This window comes from Ambystoma mexicanum, chromosome 14 (genome assembly GCF_040938575.1).
Source record: "Ambystoma mexicanum isolate Mex_15411 chromosome 14, UKY_AmexF1_1, whole genome shotgun sequence".
Classification (NCBI taxonomy): Eukaryota; Metazoa; Chordata; class Amphibia; order Caudata; family Ambystomatidae; genus Ambystoma; species Ambystoma mexicanum.
The window spans coordinates 636463786-636479072 of record NC_090940.1 but is presented as its reverse complement, the minus strand read 5'-3'; the positions used below and the strand labels follow the sequence as shown (position 1 = coordinate 636479072).

The following is a 15287-nucleotide window of genomic DNA, read 5'->3' as shown; positions in this document are numbered from 1 at the left end:
TGCAGATCGAGCTGACCTCTAGCCCACAAATAGAAACTTGAAGATAGTGAGGCCTGGAATGTGTCTCTCCCCTGAACGCAGCTTGCTTGTAAGAACAAGAGCATTACGTTCCCTAAAACAAAGAATGGTGTCTGCATCTTTGCAAATTGCAACTGTGCCTGAATAATAAACTTAAAGGTGTCGTATTCGTCATAATTGTCAATCATCAAACCATTGCAAAGAAAGATACATTATGGCCGGTTTTGAATGTGTCACTACTGATAATGTGATGGTCATTTTGTATATATGTAACTGATGTAAAATACTTGCTCTTGCGTCCCACGAGGTCTGGGAGACGTGTTGCGGGACGCGAGAACCAGTCGGCCGACAGACTATTTGCTTTGCAATAAAGATTTTGGAAATTGAACCTAGTGTCTGGCGTATCAGTTTGTGTGTGGCGATTGTGCCTTGTTTCCATACACGAGGGTCCCCTAGGGGCCCCCATCAGACGAGGTGACCCGTCATCCCATGGCTTCCAGCTTCTTCCCCTCAGTGTCCGGTGGGGAAGGGGAAGTTGATGGCGTCGTCGCCCCTGCCGATTTCTCCTTGGCCGCCGCAGACACCACCGAATCTGGGGACAGCTGTGCCCCGAGGCACATAGTAGCTGAGTCCGGGACCCAGTACTTCTAGTACCGGTCCCTCTCCGCAGGGGCCGTGGACTGGTTCTTCAGAATGGACAGTCCTTCGTCCCAGATGTCGTCCACTAACGGACTGAGGATGGTCTTCCTCTTGGCCTCCCGTCATTGGTAGAATAACCCTTCCTTCTGCTCTTCGGGGCATACTTGGAAAAGCTAATGGCCTGGCGATAATGGCGTAAAGGAGCCAATTTCATCGCGAGGGGAAGCCTGGGTAGGGGGTGATGCCAGACGTCACCACCGTCCGTCTCCGTCCCAGTCCCCTTCCTCCGAGGGACAAGACTGGGACGGAAAGGGGTGAAGGGTGGAAGGGAGGGGGAGGATTGACTCACCTCCGCTTGTTCGGTGGGCTCCTCGATGGTCCCGACGCTGCTGGATCGTCCGCTGGGGGTAAGGGCAACCATGTCTTTATCTCCGTACACAGGGTCTGCAAAGCCATCAAGTTTGCTCCCGAATTGTCCTGTGGCGTAGGCATCGGTTGCAATAGGAGCAAAGGCTGGAAGCGCCGTGTCCACCAATTCCTCCATGTCCCGCGGCTCCTCGTCAGCCGCACCGTTGCCCTCCTAACGTCTGCCTCGTCGGGATCCCTCCCGTAGGCCCAGACCTCCTCGCACTTCTTGTCCAGGATAGCTTTGATGCCAGCAAGTTCATCCTCGGGGGCGGTATCCATGTCCATTAGGGCTACCGTTGCGCCGCCCCCCCCCCCCCCCCTCTGGTACTGAGGTTTACAGGGGTCTTTGATATGCTGGAAAGGTGTTTTCCTCCGGGGTGGCAGGGAAACTCTAGGCCCGGAAGTAGTCTCCACTGTGGTAGCCTCCGCAGGCTTCGCCAGGGTGCCACGACTCCTTCAATCGATGCCTTTGACGGGTGAATCAGGGCCTTCACCTTAGGGGGGAGGGTCACCACCTCGCCCCCCCCCCTTGGCTGTCTGGATCGACACGCTTCTCCCGAAGCTTACCCGGGTTCTCCAACTTCCCTTTTCACCAGAGCGTTGGCTCATGGATGATGGCGTCGGTGACATTGCGCCCTGCCTGGCAACCGAGCAGCCCAAACCAATGGCGCTCCCGATGCTTTGCCTTTTGTTGGGCCCCCGTCGCCGGAGCACCCTCAAAGGTCTTAGAAGACTGCTCGGACTTCACTTGCTGCTGGGCTCTTCCCCCTCCAGCCAGTTTGTGAGCCGAGTAATACGGTCCTTCATTGTCCGGACAGACATGTTCTTACAGAACGCACAGTCCTCCACGTGCAACTTGTCAGCGTGAAGGCAGAGGCACCGGGAGTGCTCATCTTCCTTGAAGACATTTTGTAATCCACCTCCTGGGCAGATCCTAAACAGCTTGGATCCAACGGGCGTCGGGTCTCCTTAGACCTGGGCCATGTCCATGCAGGGTAGGCCACAAAGATCTTCCAGAACCCTCCAAGAAGTGAAAACTCGAAAAATCGCCCTTGAGGGGTGTAGAAAATTCCAAAATGGTTCCCCGTTAATCAGAAGACGACTCGGTGTAGCTTGAGGCTCGAATTAACCGAAAAAATAAGAGTAAACTCTTATGAAAAACGCAAAACGCAGTAAAAGCTCGAGAGCTAGGCATGAGGACTCCCAACACTTGAACATGCGGTAAAAATCTGAAGATGGATGCCAGAGGAGGGGCTTAGGTAGAGGGCAGTCATTGGCTGTGAGCAGTATGACCCAGAGACCAGTGATTGGCTATCAGTAGAAAGACAGTTCAGAAACAAAACTGATTTTTTTCTTTACCGAGGATTCCCAGCCTGACAGGGAATATTCATGAGCATGTGAATCCATGCCAGACCCCATGCTGGAGAAAAACTTTGCGTTTCTGGCTTGTTGGTGCCCTTTTGGAGGTTTGGGTGAAGTACGTTTGTCATGGAAGTTGACCTCAGTTTCTCTGTTCTCTTAGGTGCGGGGAGTTTCAAGAGCTGGCTTGAGTCACTGTGGGCTTATGAGGATTGCCGCAAAGTTCCAGGCGACGATTCAGTGATGCAGCAAAGGTGCCCGGGTATTGGTGAATTGCAGGCCGTGGAGGTCGCAGCTCTTCCAGGGATGGCCCAAAATTGTACTCCGTCTTGGGACTGGTTAGGACTACCAGTCCAAGGGAGGAAGTCATTGTGTATGGATCTTTGCTTAGAAGTGGAGGTCGGAACAGCAGCCGTTACTCAGCAAGCTCGGGCGGTCCCTGGGAGTAGGCTAGTGGTGTCATTAGTTCTTTGGAATTTTAGGTTCCAGTGTTAGAGTGAGTTTCAGCTCCAGGACTTGGAATTTATCCAGGACCACTGGCTTAGTTCACCAATCATGAACCATGCACCATTCGGGGTGGTTGTCCAATGGGGACAGCCAGGCTCCCAGCCTGAACTGGTTTCAGTCAGCAACACTGCAGGACAAGGGAGTTTGTCACCTCCTCCACTTCCTGTCCTGCCAGTCACTCAGACCCTTCAGAGGCTTTCCGTAGGAAGCCCGGCGAAGACAAAGTGGCCAGAGAATCCTCCCCCATACAGAAGGGTAAGACATCAGAAAGGACAGGTCACCTTCAAAGCTTTAAGTGCCACCATTTTGGGTAAATTGTGACCCTGTGTGTCCACTACCGCAGCTGCGACAAAAGTCACAAAAAGTAATGCAAAAAGATACTGCCACTATACTGAACAGAGCTCAGACAAGGGGTAGCTGGGAACAGGCAGCTTGCCAAGAGACCAACAACTCACATTCTTGCACCTGTTCAGTCTCCCATATCTTAAAAAGTGGTCCCACTGAAACCAATTTTAGTTATTTGGTTCGTTGGTAGATACAAATTAGTAAGAGTAGCAATTTCCAACTGAGGAAGAGTGTGTGGGTTGCTTATGTGGCAGCAGGGTTGGGTCAGAGGCCGTGTGAGACACATTATGTCCCAGGCGGTTTAATGCTGGAACTATGGAGTGGGGGTTAGTATAGGTTAGTCTGAACCACAGAGCACCTAAAACCTAATTAATAAGCATGTGATTTACAGTGTATTGTGGGAACACCTGCACCAATCTTGGATTTTTGTATGCCTAGTCACTGCCTCCACGTACATGTCTCACCTTGGCCTCTCCCTCTTCCTTCCCGTCATGCTATCAGTTACTCTGGCATCCCTCTCCTTCCTTCATTCTCTTGCACCTGTTCCACCACTCTCCTTTGCTCTTGTTTAGTCAGAGCCCCTCTGACACTCCTTTAATCGCCTCAAATTCTGCCATTTGTCTCCTTGTTGCACATGTACATTTTCCTCTTCCCCACCTGTTCTTTCACTCCTTCAATGTCTCCTCTCTCCACCTGTCCTATTTGTATTTACTTTTCATATCGTGCCCCCCTTTGCCCGTCCTTGTGCTCTGTGCTTCACTCGTGCTATTTTATTTCTCCCTCCAATTTGCCATTTCCTCCTTTTCATTCTGTCTTCTCCAACCTTCCTGTTCTGTCTTGCCCTTTTCACTTTCCTTGAACGTGCCCCTTTTCTTCCACCTTTGCCCTCACAGGCAATTGGAAGGGGGTGAAGTATCTCCCTTCCTTTCTCCCTCTCTAGATTACAAGCACCTGGGCCAAAGGCTGCACTTGCCGCTCAGCTGTGCTTGCAGAGTGGCTCTTCATTTTTCTCAAGGTGTGGGCTTTGCGCACCAGCAGGCATGTGCGGAGGGTTTGAAGGACAGTCCGATTTGACATTCTACTAATGATTTAATTAAAGAATCTAGACATAGCCCATCTTTCCCTATTCTGCAAGGCCCCCTTACCTAATAAAACTAAGGTGCTTGTCAATCAGTGAATGACTGAAATTAAGAAACTTCCACTGTCCCACTAACCTATCCTACCCCAGCACTAAAGATAGGAGAGGGTCTCTACCCCTGATCTTTCATGACTTGCCTCAACCAATCAATGGATGATCTTTAGACAGTCTCTAGAGATAACTTTCACCAGTTCAATTAAGGTGTCCTTGACTTAAGTTTATTCTCCAGAGTTTCCTTATAAGGATTGATCCTTCTCGCTTTGGGTTGTTTTCCCAAAAATTAGTTTTCCCCTATGGGATATTTCCTATATTTCTAAACAGTTCATTTTCCTTGGCCCCTTTATCCTCCGCTTCCTGAGATAGTCAAAGTTTGAATCCTTGTCAACTTCCTCTTAGGAATTACCTCTGTCCCTTGGACCTTCTTGATATGGTTTATCCAATTACTGTCGTGCAGGTTTCTTTTTAGTAGTCTTGTTTTTCTCTGACTGTCGAGTAGGAGTGTTACAATTATTCTCTGTCTTATTGCATCTGGGTTCTCGTTACTATGACGAGTATGAGCATTCCAGGAATGATTTTATCTGTACTCTTGTGACTGAGTAGGAGCAGTCCAGTAAGATTCTCATCCACTCATACCTTTACTCTCTAGGCTGTTACATAGTCAATAATGATCCACACTCCCTTTCACTGGTGTCCAGTTATTGCCTTTAACTTCCGTGTGGAGCCTTCTCACTGTGTTGTTGACCTGATCAGGACAGGTTTCCTTTTCTCCCTTTCTGGCATCTCTCGTGTCTCCACCAGTTTCTTTCCTCCCATTCTTTCTGGTTAGCGGTAGTGTGTCCACTCATTCAGAGTTTGTGCGAATGTCTCGACAGTATATTGGGCTTACGGTCCACCATGAACCTCCTGTGGTCACCACTCTGTCTCGCTCTCACGTTTCCTTGCGACGCTACAAGTCTTTTCTCCTACTTGCTTCGTTTGTTGCTACAGACCTTAGCACCTATGACAGCTCTGGGCTTTGCACGACCGCGGAACACTGGACATCTCGCCTCGGCCCCTTGCAGCCAGCATGCAACACTATTTTAATATTGTGGGCTGTTATCAGTTCCCCAGCCTCCTCCACTTTCTGGAAGGACGCAACAAGAGGGATTCCCGTGCATAAAACGCCATTTCTTCTTCACTTTCTATACTTGGTTCTCTTTGCCTCCATAGGGCCTCTTCGTTCCAGTAGAATGGGATTTTAAATAGGTATTTTCTAAGTCAGGTTGACAGTAACACCTCCATAGCCTCACAGGGGTTCGGGAGATCTCCCCTTGGGGAGAAGGGACAAATACCCACAATTGGTCATATGGCTCCGAGCACCACCACGGGGGCATGCCCCACAGATTGAAGAACACTGCAGTAAAGGGTTCCAAATGTCTGCATCGCCAACACACAGTATATCGATCAAAGCCTTCCCCCCCTTGCTGCTGTCACCCTGACCATCTTCCTTAAATAGCCCCCCTCAACAACCACCCACAAAAGGTTCTCACCACCCCTTCACCCCACATCCCAACAGGCAGATCCACCCCCCCCCCGCCACCCCAACACAAGTACCTCAATATCTAGCCAAAGCACAGAATCCTCTCAGCACAGGACAAATTACTTCCAAGGCCACAGCTCCTAAACACTCCCAATTACTAGCCTACCACTTCCCCAGCCTGAATCCACCCATTTCTCACCTCCACCGGATGTACACAATACTTTGCTGCAATAAGTGTTGCAGTAAAGACGGATCTTCCAGGAGAATTTGCAGTTGATCATATTCCCAAATCCCTTCTGTTAATCTTGGAATTTTAAGAGCTTGTTCGACGCAGCTTTTGTCCCTTGGCCAGTATCCTTTCCCCTCATATAGAGCTTGAGATTATACATGGTTTCTTGAAATCATTCTTTCCACCTTGTTGGCACTGGCATCTGACATGCTTAATCTGCAAATGTCGACCCCCTCCCTTCCTGCGCAAAAAAAAGTCAAAATAGTGGGTGTCTATCCGCGTTGCAACTTCGACGTTGAAGCACAAAATGTTAAAGATTCATGGCCTGCTTTCTGCCGCAAAATCTTGAGTGGACGATAGCATGCAAACAATGAAATGTGCAGCACTGGGCCCTGTTTGCCTGAATTATAAAGTCCCATTAAGTTATGGTATTATGTAGAGAATTCCTTGTTACCTTGCAATTTTGAATATATCAGTCTAACCCTTCTTTTTATGAAAAGATCTCACGTGTTTCACTGTGGTTGTTACGGGTGTCTTTATTGGAACATAGTATAGACCCATTTGTCTGGTGAGCCGACACGCGTTTCAACCCCAGAGGGTCTTTATCAAGGCAGGAAGGAAGGAATAGTTCAAGGGGCAATTCCAAAAGTCCATTGGCAGGTTTAATTTCCAGTTTCAAAAGGTCATAGGCTGTTGCCTGTATCTAGTCATACTCCATCTAATTACCAGTTGCCAATTTGGAATTGTCCCTTGAACTATTCCTTCCTGCCTTGATAAAGACCCTCCGTAGTTGAAATACATGTCCGCTGACCACCTTCTCCAGACAAATGTGTCTATACTATGTTCCAATAAAGACACCTGTAACAACCACAGTGAAACGCACAAGATCCTTTCATAAAAAGGGTCAGACTGATATATTCAAAATTGTAAGGTAACCAGGACTTCTCTACATACCTTCCTCATAAGAGGTTTTTGGGTTTACTCGTTTCAACCTGTGACCCTGCAAAACAATTAAAACTTCAAGGAAGCTATTCATAAGAGCTTAGCACCGGAGTGTTTGTATCCTAGTACCCAACCCTATTAAGTTGTGGTATTAAGCTCCCCACCCTTCACTGGGAGGCACTGAGACAAGTTCCTTCTATTCTGCAGAGGACTGCAAAGGCTTTGACTAAATCAGACCTCTTGCTAGTCTTTGACCGATACGGCTCTAGTGCATAGAGCATGGCACCCGCCATTTCTCTGTTAACTTTAAAGCCATAGATGAGACTTCAACAATTTGTTCAACTAGGTCTGTTGTGATCCCGTGGTGGGACCCAGTTATGCTTCGAACCATAAGTTTTCAAAAAAAGAAACACTAGGCGGTATATATCTTGAGGAAGCCAAAAGTTTATTAAGAAAAATAATTTTAAACATGACTGTGTCCAATAGTCTTGGATCTCAAAATCTTCCTACTTTGACATTGCACAGGTATCAATGTCATTATCACTTCTAAGTTAGTCGCAATTTGAACAAATGCCTTACAAACACTGGTGGAGAAAAGAAATCTCAAGCAGGAGCCGACTCAAAAGGGCAAAATGCAGGTCATACTAGCATCTGGATACTAGTATGTACATGCAAATATCAAATAAATTGAAATATTCTGTAGAAACTAATTGATGGCAGCATCAAGTGGCCCAAACAATTGTCTGTCAGCCAGCCTATAGTTACTCCAACAGCTAAACAAACATACCGATAATTAAAATCAGGACTACACGCAAAAGAGGAATAACCTGTACTATAATATCACAATACTTCTGCATTAATTTCTTCTTGAAGCAGAAAGACAAGTGTTCCAGCATTTGATTATATTAACAGCCCCAAAAATTATACCCCACCCATGCACATTAATATTTTTAAAGAGTCTTTGCGGAAGGGTGCATGGCAATGTAATAGATCTTACCTTTTGGAGACTGGTTGGGTTCAACTGAGTTTTGTCTATTATTTTTATTGCTACCTGAAAATAAAAAGAAGTTTGAGATGACGCAACAGGAAATTCTGTAGGCATTGAAATAGAATGCACCCTTACTGCCAAGCAACCTCAGAACTATTACCAAAAAACAAATGCTCTGCACATGTACAAGATTGAAATACATAATTGAGAAACATTTATAAGATGAGGGAGGGTAAATGCTTCATATTGAGTGATTAAAATGCCGTCTATGGGGAAGATCTACATCAGAACTCCCTGCAACCAGGACCACGTAATTGGTGTAAATACTGCGGTATGACTCCAGTCATCTTATTTTTATTTTATTGTTTAAAGAGCTGACGCAGCTCAAGAGCAGCCGAATGCTGTATGGAGTGTGGGTAGCCAGCATTTGGGCTGGCTTTTTAAACAGTAGCGCAGTACTGTGTGGTCTGTGCGGACATTGGCATTAGTCCTGGTCAGGTGTTGTTGAAAGAGCCATGTTTCAAGAGATTTGCGAGAATTGTGGGGCATTCCAAGCAGACATCGGGATCAAGTTCTAGAAGGTGGGTGCATGACAAGGGAAGGATTGTTTGCTGGTCCTCTTTGCAGACGATTTGTGTGTGCTACTCGTGACCGCTTTGTAGACCATGCATGCATTCTTCAACAGTATCCTGGCTTGGAGTGGAAGCAAACGTAGTTTGCGAAGGATGGGGGTAATTTGTTCAAATATCTGTGCTCCCGTAATAAGAAGTGCTGCAGCGTGGTAAACTGTTTTACGGGAGCCAAGTGAACAGCTGGGAGCCCCATCAACAGAGCATTTGCCCCATCTATTTGCAAGACCACAAGGGCCTGCGCTAAGGCCCGAAGTCCTGCGGCGGGATTAAGGATTGATTTTTCAAGGGACAGATTCTGAGCCAGACTAAGCGCGTTGAAGCACTTCACCCCTGTATAAGAGCTTTACAAATAAACAATTACAATTGGGCATTCTTGGCTATGTGCTTCAGGATGGACATATTGCTGTTAATTGTGGTGTTGCCCAAGGATTTTGCCAGGTCTATAGTATATCAAATCCTTTAGGGTGCATATCATGAAGCAATTGTTTGAAAAACAAAAATTCTTAATTGTATTTGGCTCGTACGAACCTTAACAGATCTGCATTAAGATTGCGTAAAGAAAATTAACAGATTTCTAATATATCTAAAGAAAAAAAAGTATTAACCCTATCAGAACACATTTAACCTTATGCATTTACATAAAAGATTTGTAGCATCATTTATGGATAAAACAGTTCAAACAAAATCTGGCCTTAATTACTTTGGAATGGCCACAGCTAGGCACGAAAACTAACCAAAACAGCGGATGGCGTAAGAACTGAATCCCCACCAGCAAGTGCATCTAATTGGCCCAGCCAGAAAAGTGCTCATCCTCTGAAAAGTTATTGATGAGCTGCAAACATGGATCCGACATAAGATAATCATTGTGGCTGCAATACGCTGCACATGCATAATGACAAAGCAATGGTAACAATGTGCTAAAACTTCCAAAAACGAAGCCTAGCCCGATAGTTCCACTTGTACATGCATGAGTGTCATAAAGAGTCATTGTTGCAAAGACAGCACAAAAAAAATGACAGAATGTACAGTAAAAAGCTGGACTAAGATCATTCTGATCATGCTTGAGCCTCAGACACACTGCCAGATGACCTTTTTACATATGACAGTACAGTTATCAGCGACATACTCCTCAAGCCAACAAGAAAAATGTATCCAGCTATAACATGAGCCCGATTGCAAGGGAATGCAAAAAGGTTTTCATAATGAGATCAGTTATTGCTTGTCACTGTTCAAACTTAACTTCTGCTTGAATAGCTAGTAAAAACGGGTAAGAGATGGTATTAGAGACAGGTTTGTGCCCCACATGCATCGTATCCACAAAAGATTACGGGGAAAAGGTGAATCACATAGAAATGTGCCAAAGCACTCTGCTTTTCCCAGTATTTGCATAGTATAACAATATTTTAAAGTTTCTGGGACATCACCCAACTCAAAATCTACAGGCACCATCAGAAGGTACCGCCTTATTGATGCAGCGATTCTTAAAGCAGACATTTGTGTGGACCATATCTAATGCAAATGTAAGAAAGAGTACTGGCCGTATTACAGGGGAAGCATTACAGATCTGGCAAATTAGGAAGTTGACTGGCTAAATCTCGTGTATTGGATACGATTTTTACAGTGCATTACACTCCATAGTCGACCAGTCAAGTTGGAAATACCTTATTTTTAAACAAATAAGGGCACTCAAAGACATCTGTAGGCTGCATCGCTATCAAATGGAGTATAGAATTCATTTTCCTAGCAAAACGATCAATTGAAGATGGATATGCATTGAACAACATTTTTGCAAGGTAGTCATACAAAGTTGACTGATAGAATTAGTTAGCATCCTCCAATAAAATGTCGATGCCAGTGAGTTAAGGCAAAGCTTGTGTAAGAAGAATTAGGCAAAGATTTTGGGAGCCTTAAAACAGTTTTCCATATTTTCCCTTGGTTTAATATTTTATTAAATCCAGAAGACAGATCCAAACCATATAATAGCTTTCATCTTCAATAGATGGAATTCAAAAAAGGGCAAGAGCGAAAATCTGCGGTATCTGATATAAGTTTCATTTGTGAAATTAATTGCGCTACCTTTGTGTATAATGCTCTCCCACATTGAGAGGTGGCGTCGCAAAGGTTGTAACCCAAATATTGCATAGATAAAACACACTGAATAATACAGCCATCAATTTCCCATTTGAATGTACAAATTTTTCTCTTGTTGGAAAAAATTATATTAGATTTCATGAGACTGGTTGCCAAGTTGTGTCTCGGCATATAAGGAGAATAATCTAAGTTTGTTTTGTAGTCCATAGGGTGTTTGATCGAACAGAAGCGAATCATCTGCGAACGCTAGCCAATGCATGCGGAAGCCACCCAGTTTTACTGGGAATATGTTGGAACTATTCCAAATTTGGTCAATGTCGCATAAATACAAGTAAGAGAATTGCAGGTAGGTTACAACCATGTTTGACTCCAATTTGTGGAAATTGGATCAGTCAAAAGCCCAGATGGATTAATGCAGACTAATTTGTACGATCATGAAATAGAGCATTAATTCCTACCATGTGGTCAGGAATACCATACGCTACCATTTTATTCCAAAGAACCCCTCTTATGACACTATCAAAGGCGGCAGACATACAGCGATGCCATATAGATAGGCCACTTTGTGCGGTGAGGTTTCGAGAAGATGGGTGTGGATGGTGGCATTCAATGCCATGCCCATAGATTTCCGAAAACCAAGTTGGTATCGAGACAACTGTTGGGCTGTAATGAATTGCTCAAGTTCGTTATGTATGAGAGAAGTGAAGACTTTGGCGGAAATATCAATCAGGGCAATTGGTCTAGAATTGGACAGATCACAAGGGGAACTTTGTGTAAAGGATGGAGGAATTACTTTAGTTTGAAAAATCAAATCTTTGCTCTGGCCGAGAAGTTAGGATCGTCCTTTAGGACGCAGGGAGGTAACCCATCTGGCCCAGCTGCTTTTGAAAATGTACATTTTTTTTAATCACCCTTTGCACATCTTCCAATGACCATGGACATGTTGATGGTATATTTTTGACAAGGGTGTGAATGTCAACAGGGAGGTAACCCTTTGGTAATGAATACTTAATTTTGATTTAGACTGACCAGGCGTCTCCCGATATTGCGGCATCGAAGGAAGAGGTAATGCTGTTAGTTGAATTTCATTGTCCAGATATTTTTGACATTGCTTTTACATAGAAGCTTGATCAAGTTTTGGTTGTCTACCAGGTGACGTACACATTTTATGCTTTAGTTGATTTTTGTATTTGGAAAAAATATTTTTAGTAGTTGTGTACAAGGGCAAAATGTCTGATGCGTTTTTAAGCAATCTTCAATCCTTATTTTTCAAACTTGAGCATGGCAATGTTCTCATTAAATTGGTTAGGATGTGCATTGGTCAAAGTCGTATGCTCTTGACTGGCTAAATTCTGAAGATGGAATTGTATCATCGGCATATTTGAATCTTCTACACACTGCGTAGACAATACTACAGTTCCAGCATCCTTCATAACCCAGAAATCGCGACTAACCAAGACTGATAACTGCCTACACAAGCTAGGATTCCAACAAATGGATAGAGCAGGATGGTGCAGTTCAACTAGAGACAAGACAGAAGATTGTTGAAAAAAGCTCAGATTTCGATAGTGGATTGTAAAATCATATGTCACCTAGACCTGGGTAGAAGATGTAAATGGGCAAACCAACGCCCATTAGGTTACGTTAAACCCCAATATAATCTATGAATGACCTAGATGACCCTCGCATCCAAGTGAATTCCATTTGATTCGAGGCTATTAGGATGATGTGAATATTCCAAGCTTCGAAAAAAAAGAAAAAAAAAGTGTACCCAACAGGTACCTCAATTGAGACAATGGTCTAGAAGAATAATGCAGATGCAATGCAACCCGACCCATAAGTGTGGAATTGAAATCACCACCAATTATTATCTCAGTCAAGTTTACGATGAAAGGATTCATGTAGTATTTACAAGTATGGATGCCTGAGAAGTGAAATTAGGATTCCAATATAGTGAGATAAGAATCAGAGTTGCGGATCAAAATTAGTATGCTCGCAATTGCAGAAAGTAACAAGTAAATGATCCGACCCGGTGGTCTGCAACAAACGTGTCTTGGGGAACACACACGTTCATTGCAGACCACCAGGTCCGATCATTTACTTGTTACTTTCCGCAATTGCGAGGACATTTAAACAGTACAATCCAGGCACGCATGATCTCATGCGCAAGAATATAATCAACCCAAGCCTCGGAGGAAGAGCAAGGAACGTGTCAGGCTGCACAACGGTTAACCAAATAAATCTGCAATTTAAGCAGTTTCTATTTCCTTTTGTGCTGGCGCAGTGAGACTGCAAACACTCCCAAACAACTTTAATCTTACTGTGGTGTATCTGGGCAACGTACCCACATTCTCCAGCCACATGCTGCTGCTCCTCTTTTTCCTTAGGCTCGATTGCAAGCGTAGTGTCCCACTTGGCTTACTTACCCAGCCCCCCCTTGTCGTTCGCAAAATTAGTATGAGCTTCAATAACCAGAAATTTGTCATTTGAATGGAGAGTGCAAGTTGATAGTCTTAAGACTTGTGAACCAAAATGGTGAAACCGCCCGAATGACATCCAAGCAGACCACATTTTCCTGGATGGGTAAAAGATGTAAACCCATCTATGTCAATGTTTTGTATTGTATTTTGTGTTTAGTAGAAAGAAAGGAATGGTTGCAAGTCAAAAGATTTTTAAAGCCACAACAGTTCCAGGATAATATGGAAAGGGATGTATATTACGACTGCCCTAGGTTTGGAGCGTTATTAGTCGCAGATTTCATACAGGGTTCTAGCCATGCCAGGCCTTTTATTGCATTTGCAAATTAGGTAAATTGACTTAACATTTTTTGATTCAGAGCGGAGGGAGGAACACCTTCCTGATGGAAAATACCTTTGCCTTGAGTTGTTATCAGATGAAATTCGGTAAATATAAAGAGCCTTGCATGTTCGAGAAAGCATGTAGTTCAAGCCCAAGTAGAGCTAAATTTGCACGCTGATCCCAAAGCATTTTAGAAATGATTTGGGATTGGACTTTAGCTAACAATCGCATGCTATTATGCAAGGAAAGTTATATCCATGCAACACTTAAGCTGCAAAGGGGAATTTGTTTGAAGACTGAGCAGATGCAAGCAATTAGTTCTCTCATTTCCATTTAGAACCACATCACTGGTCCAACCAATGATGCGTTTCATGTTGTCAGGAACGTCTACAAAAGTAAGCGCTTTAACTGAAGCAGTGGGAGGTTGAATCCCTAACTATGAAGGTTCTTCTACCGTTGGTGGAAGAAATGGCAATTCTGACCTACAACACACTTCATGTTGGAGTTTGAGACAGCATTTGTTAAAGATATTAACACTATTTCGGCTCGCAACAGGGATCCCAGTGTTATTTAAGCCTGGGGGACAAGGGGAGCGGGTAAACCCTGCAAGTTACTAGTAAGAACTTCTGCCTGGAAATTAGGATTGAGTGGAATAGGAGCGGGCACTGTCTTTACGGTTCCAGGAAGGGAGGCAGAGTTTGTCAAACCAGAATTATGCTGCTCACCTTGATTGGATTTATGATGAGTTGATAGGATAGGCAAGTGTTGAAGAGCTACTGGATGAGAGGTTAAGGAATCAATGGATTGATACTGACTGCACACTGCAGCAGAGGTAGAGGGTTCATGAGACTGAATTGGATACTGTGACTTGAGAATTGGATATTTCACGGATATTGGTAGTAGAGAGGACGTTTTCCTGTGTGTCAACTCCTTTGACCTGCAGGAGAGCTTTGCTCTCGTAGTCATGCTAATTTTGGTCAAGGGCAGGGGTCATTAATGAAATGTTGCATAGTTTTTGATGTGAGAATTGTGCCCTTTGATCTTGCAAGTGGGCACATTTTTTGATTTTTTATTTGAAGACTCATTTTGAGTGCTATTAGTTTGTGTTCATAGCAGTCTGCCTTCTTTTTTGGGCTCTAAATTGGAGTCTTTTTGCGACAAAGTGCTTTGTGTGATGCGACTTCTCTTATCTGAATGAACTTCTAATTGTTCAGACGTTCCATTTTGAATACTGGATTGTTGATCAAGAAGGGCAGTTAATGCAGATGGACTATCTGGGGTCTCTTGACGAGATCTATCAAGGGCACATGTGGAAGTTTGAGTATGCGCCAAAGCCTGATCAATTTGCAGGATTCTATCGCGTTTCAGCTTAGCTACTTGAATTAGATCAATATGTTCAATCTCCTCCAGGGATGGCTGAGAAGATTCTTTCCCTTTGAGCACATCGGCATAAGATCTAATTTGCCCATTTACAGCAACAAAAGAATCATGGGCTTGCATGGACTGGTTGGTTGAAGTACCAGGAGTAGACTGGAAAACAGTATGAGCAGCCTGAAATAAAGAAAGACTCCTGAGCTAGCATAAACCCTTCCATCTTGTTAAGTTTTGCTAGCATATCATTTATACATCCTTTAATTTCTCTGATAGCGTAATGGGTAAAGCCATGACCCTTT

General features: G+C 44.3%; 1 protein-coding gene across 5 annotated transcripts in view; it reads right to left on the bottom strand.

Annotated features, from left to right (window-relative positions):
- The window catches only part of MARK3 (microtubule affinity regulating kinase 3), a 606883-nt gene that overhangs the window by 485521 nt on the left and 106075 nt on the right, over positions 1-15287 (bottom strand). For all 5 annotated transcript variants that reach the window (XM_069638126.1, XM_069638125.1, XM_069638123.1 and 2 more), the window contains exon 3: positions 8102-8155. In XM_069638126.1, the coding sequence (XP_069494227.1) occupies positions 8102-8155 (54 nt within the window). The remainder of the gene's footprint in view (positions 1-8101; positions 8156-15287) is intronic.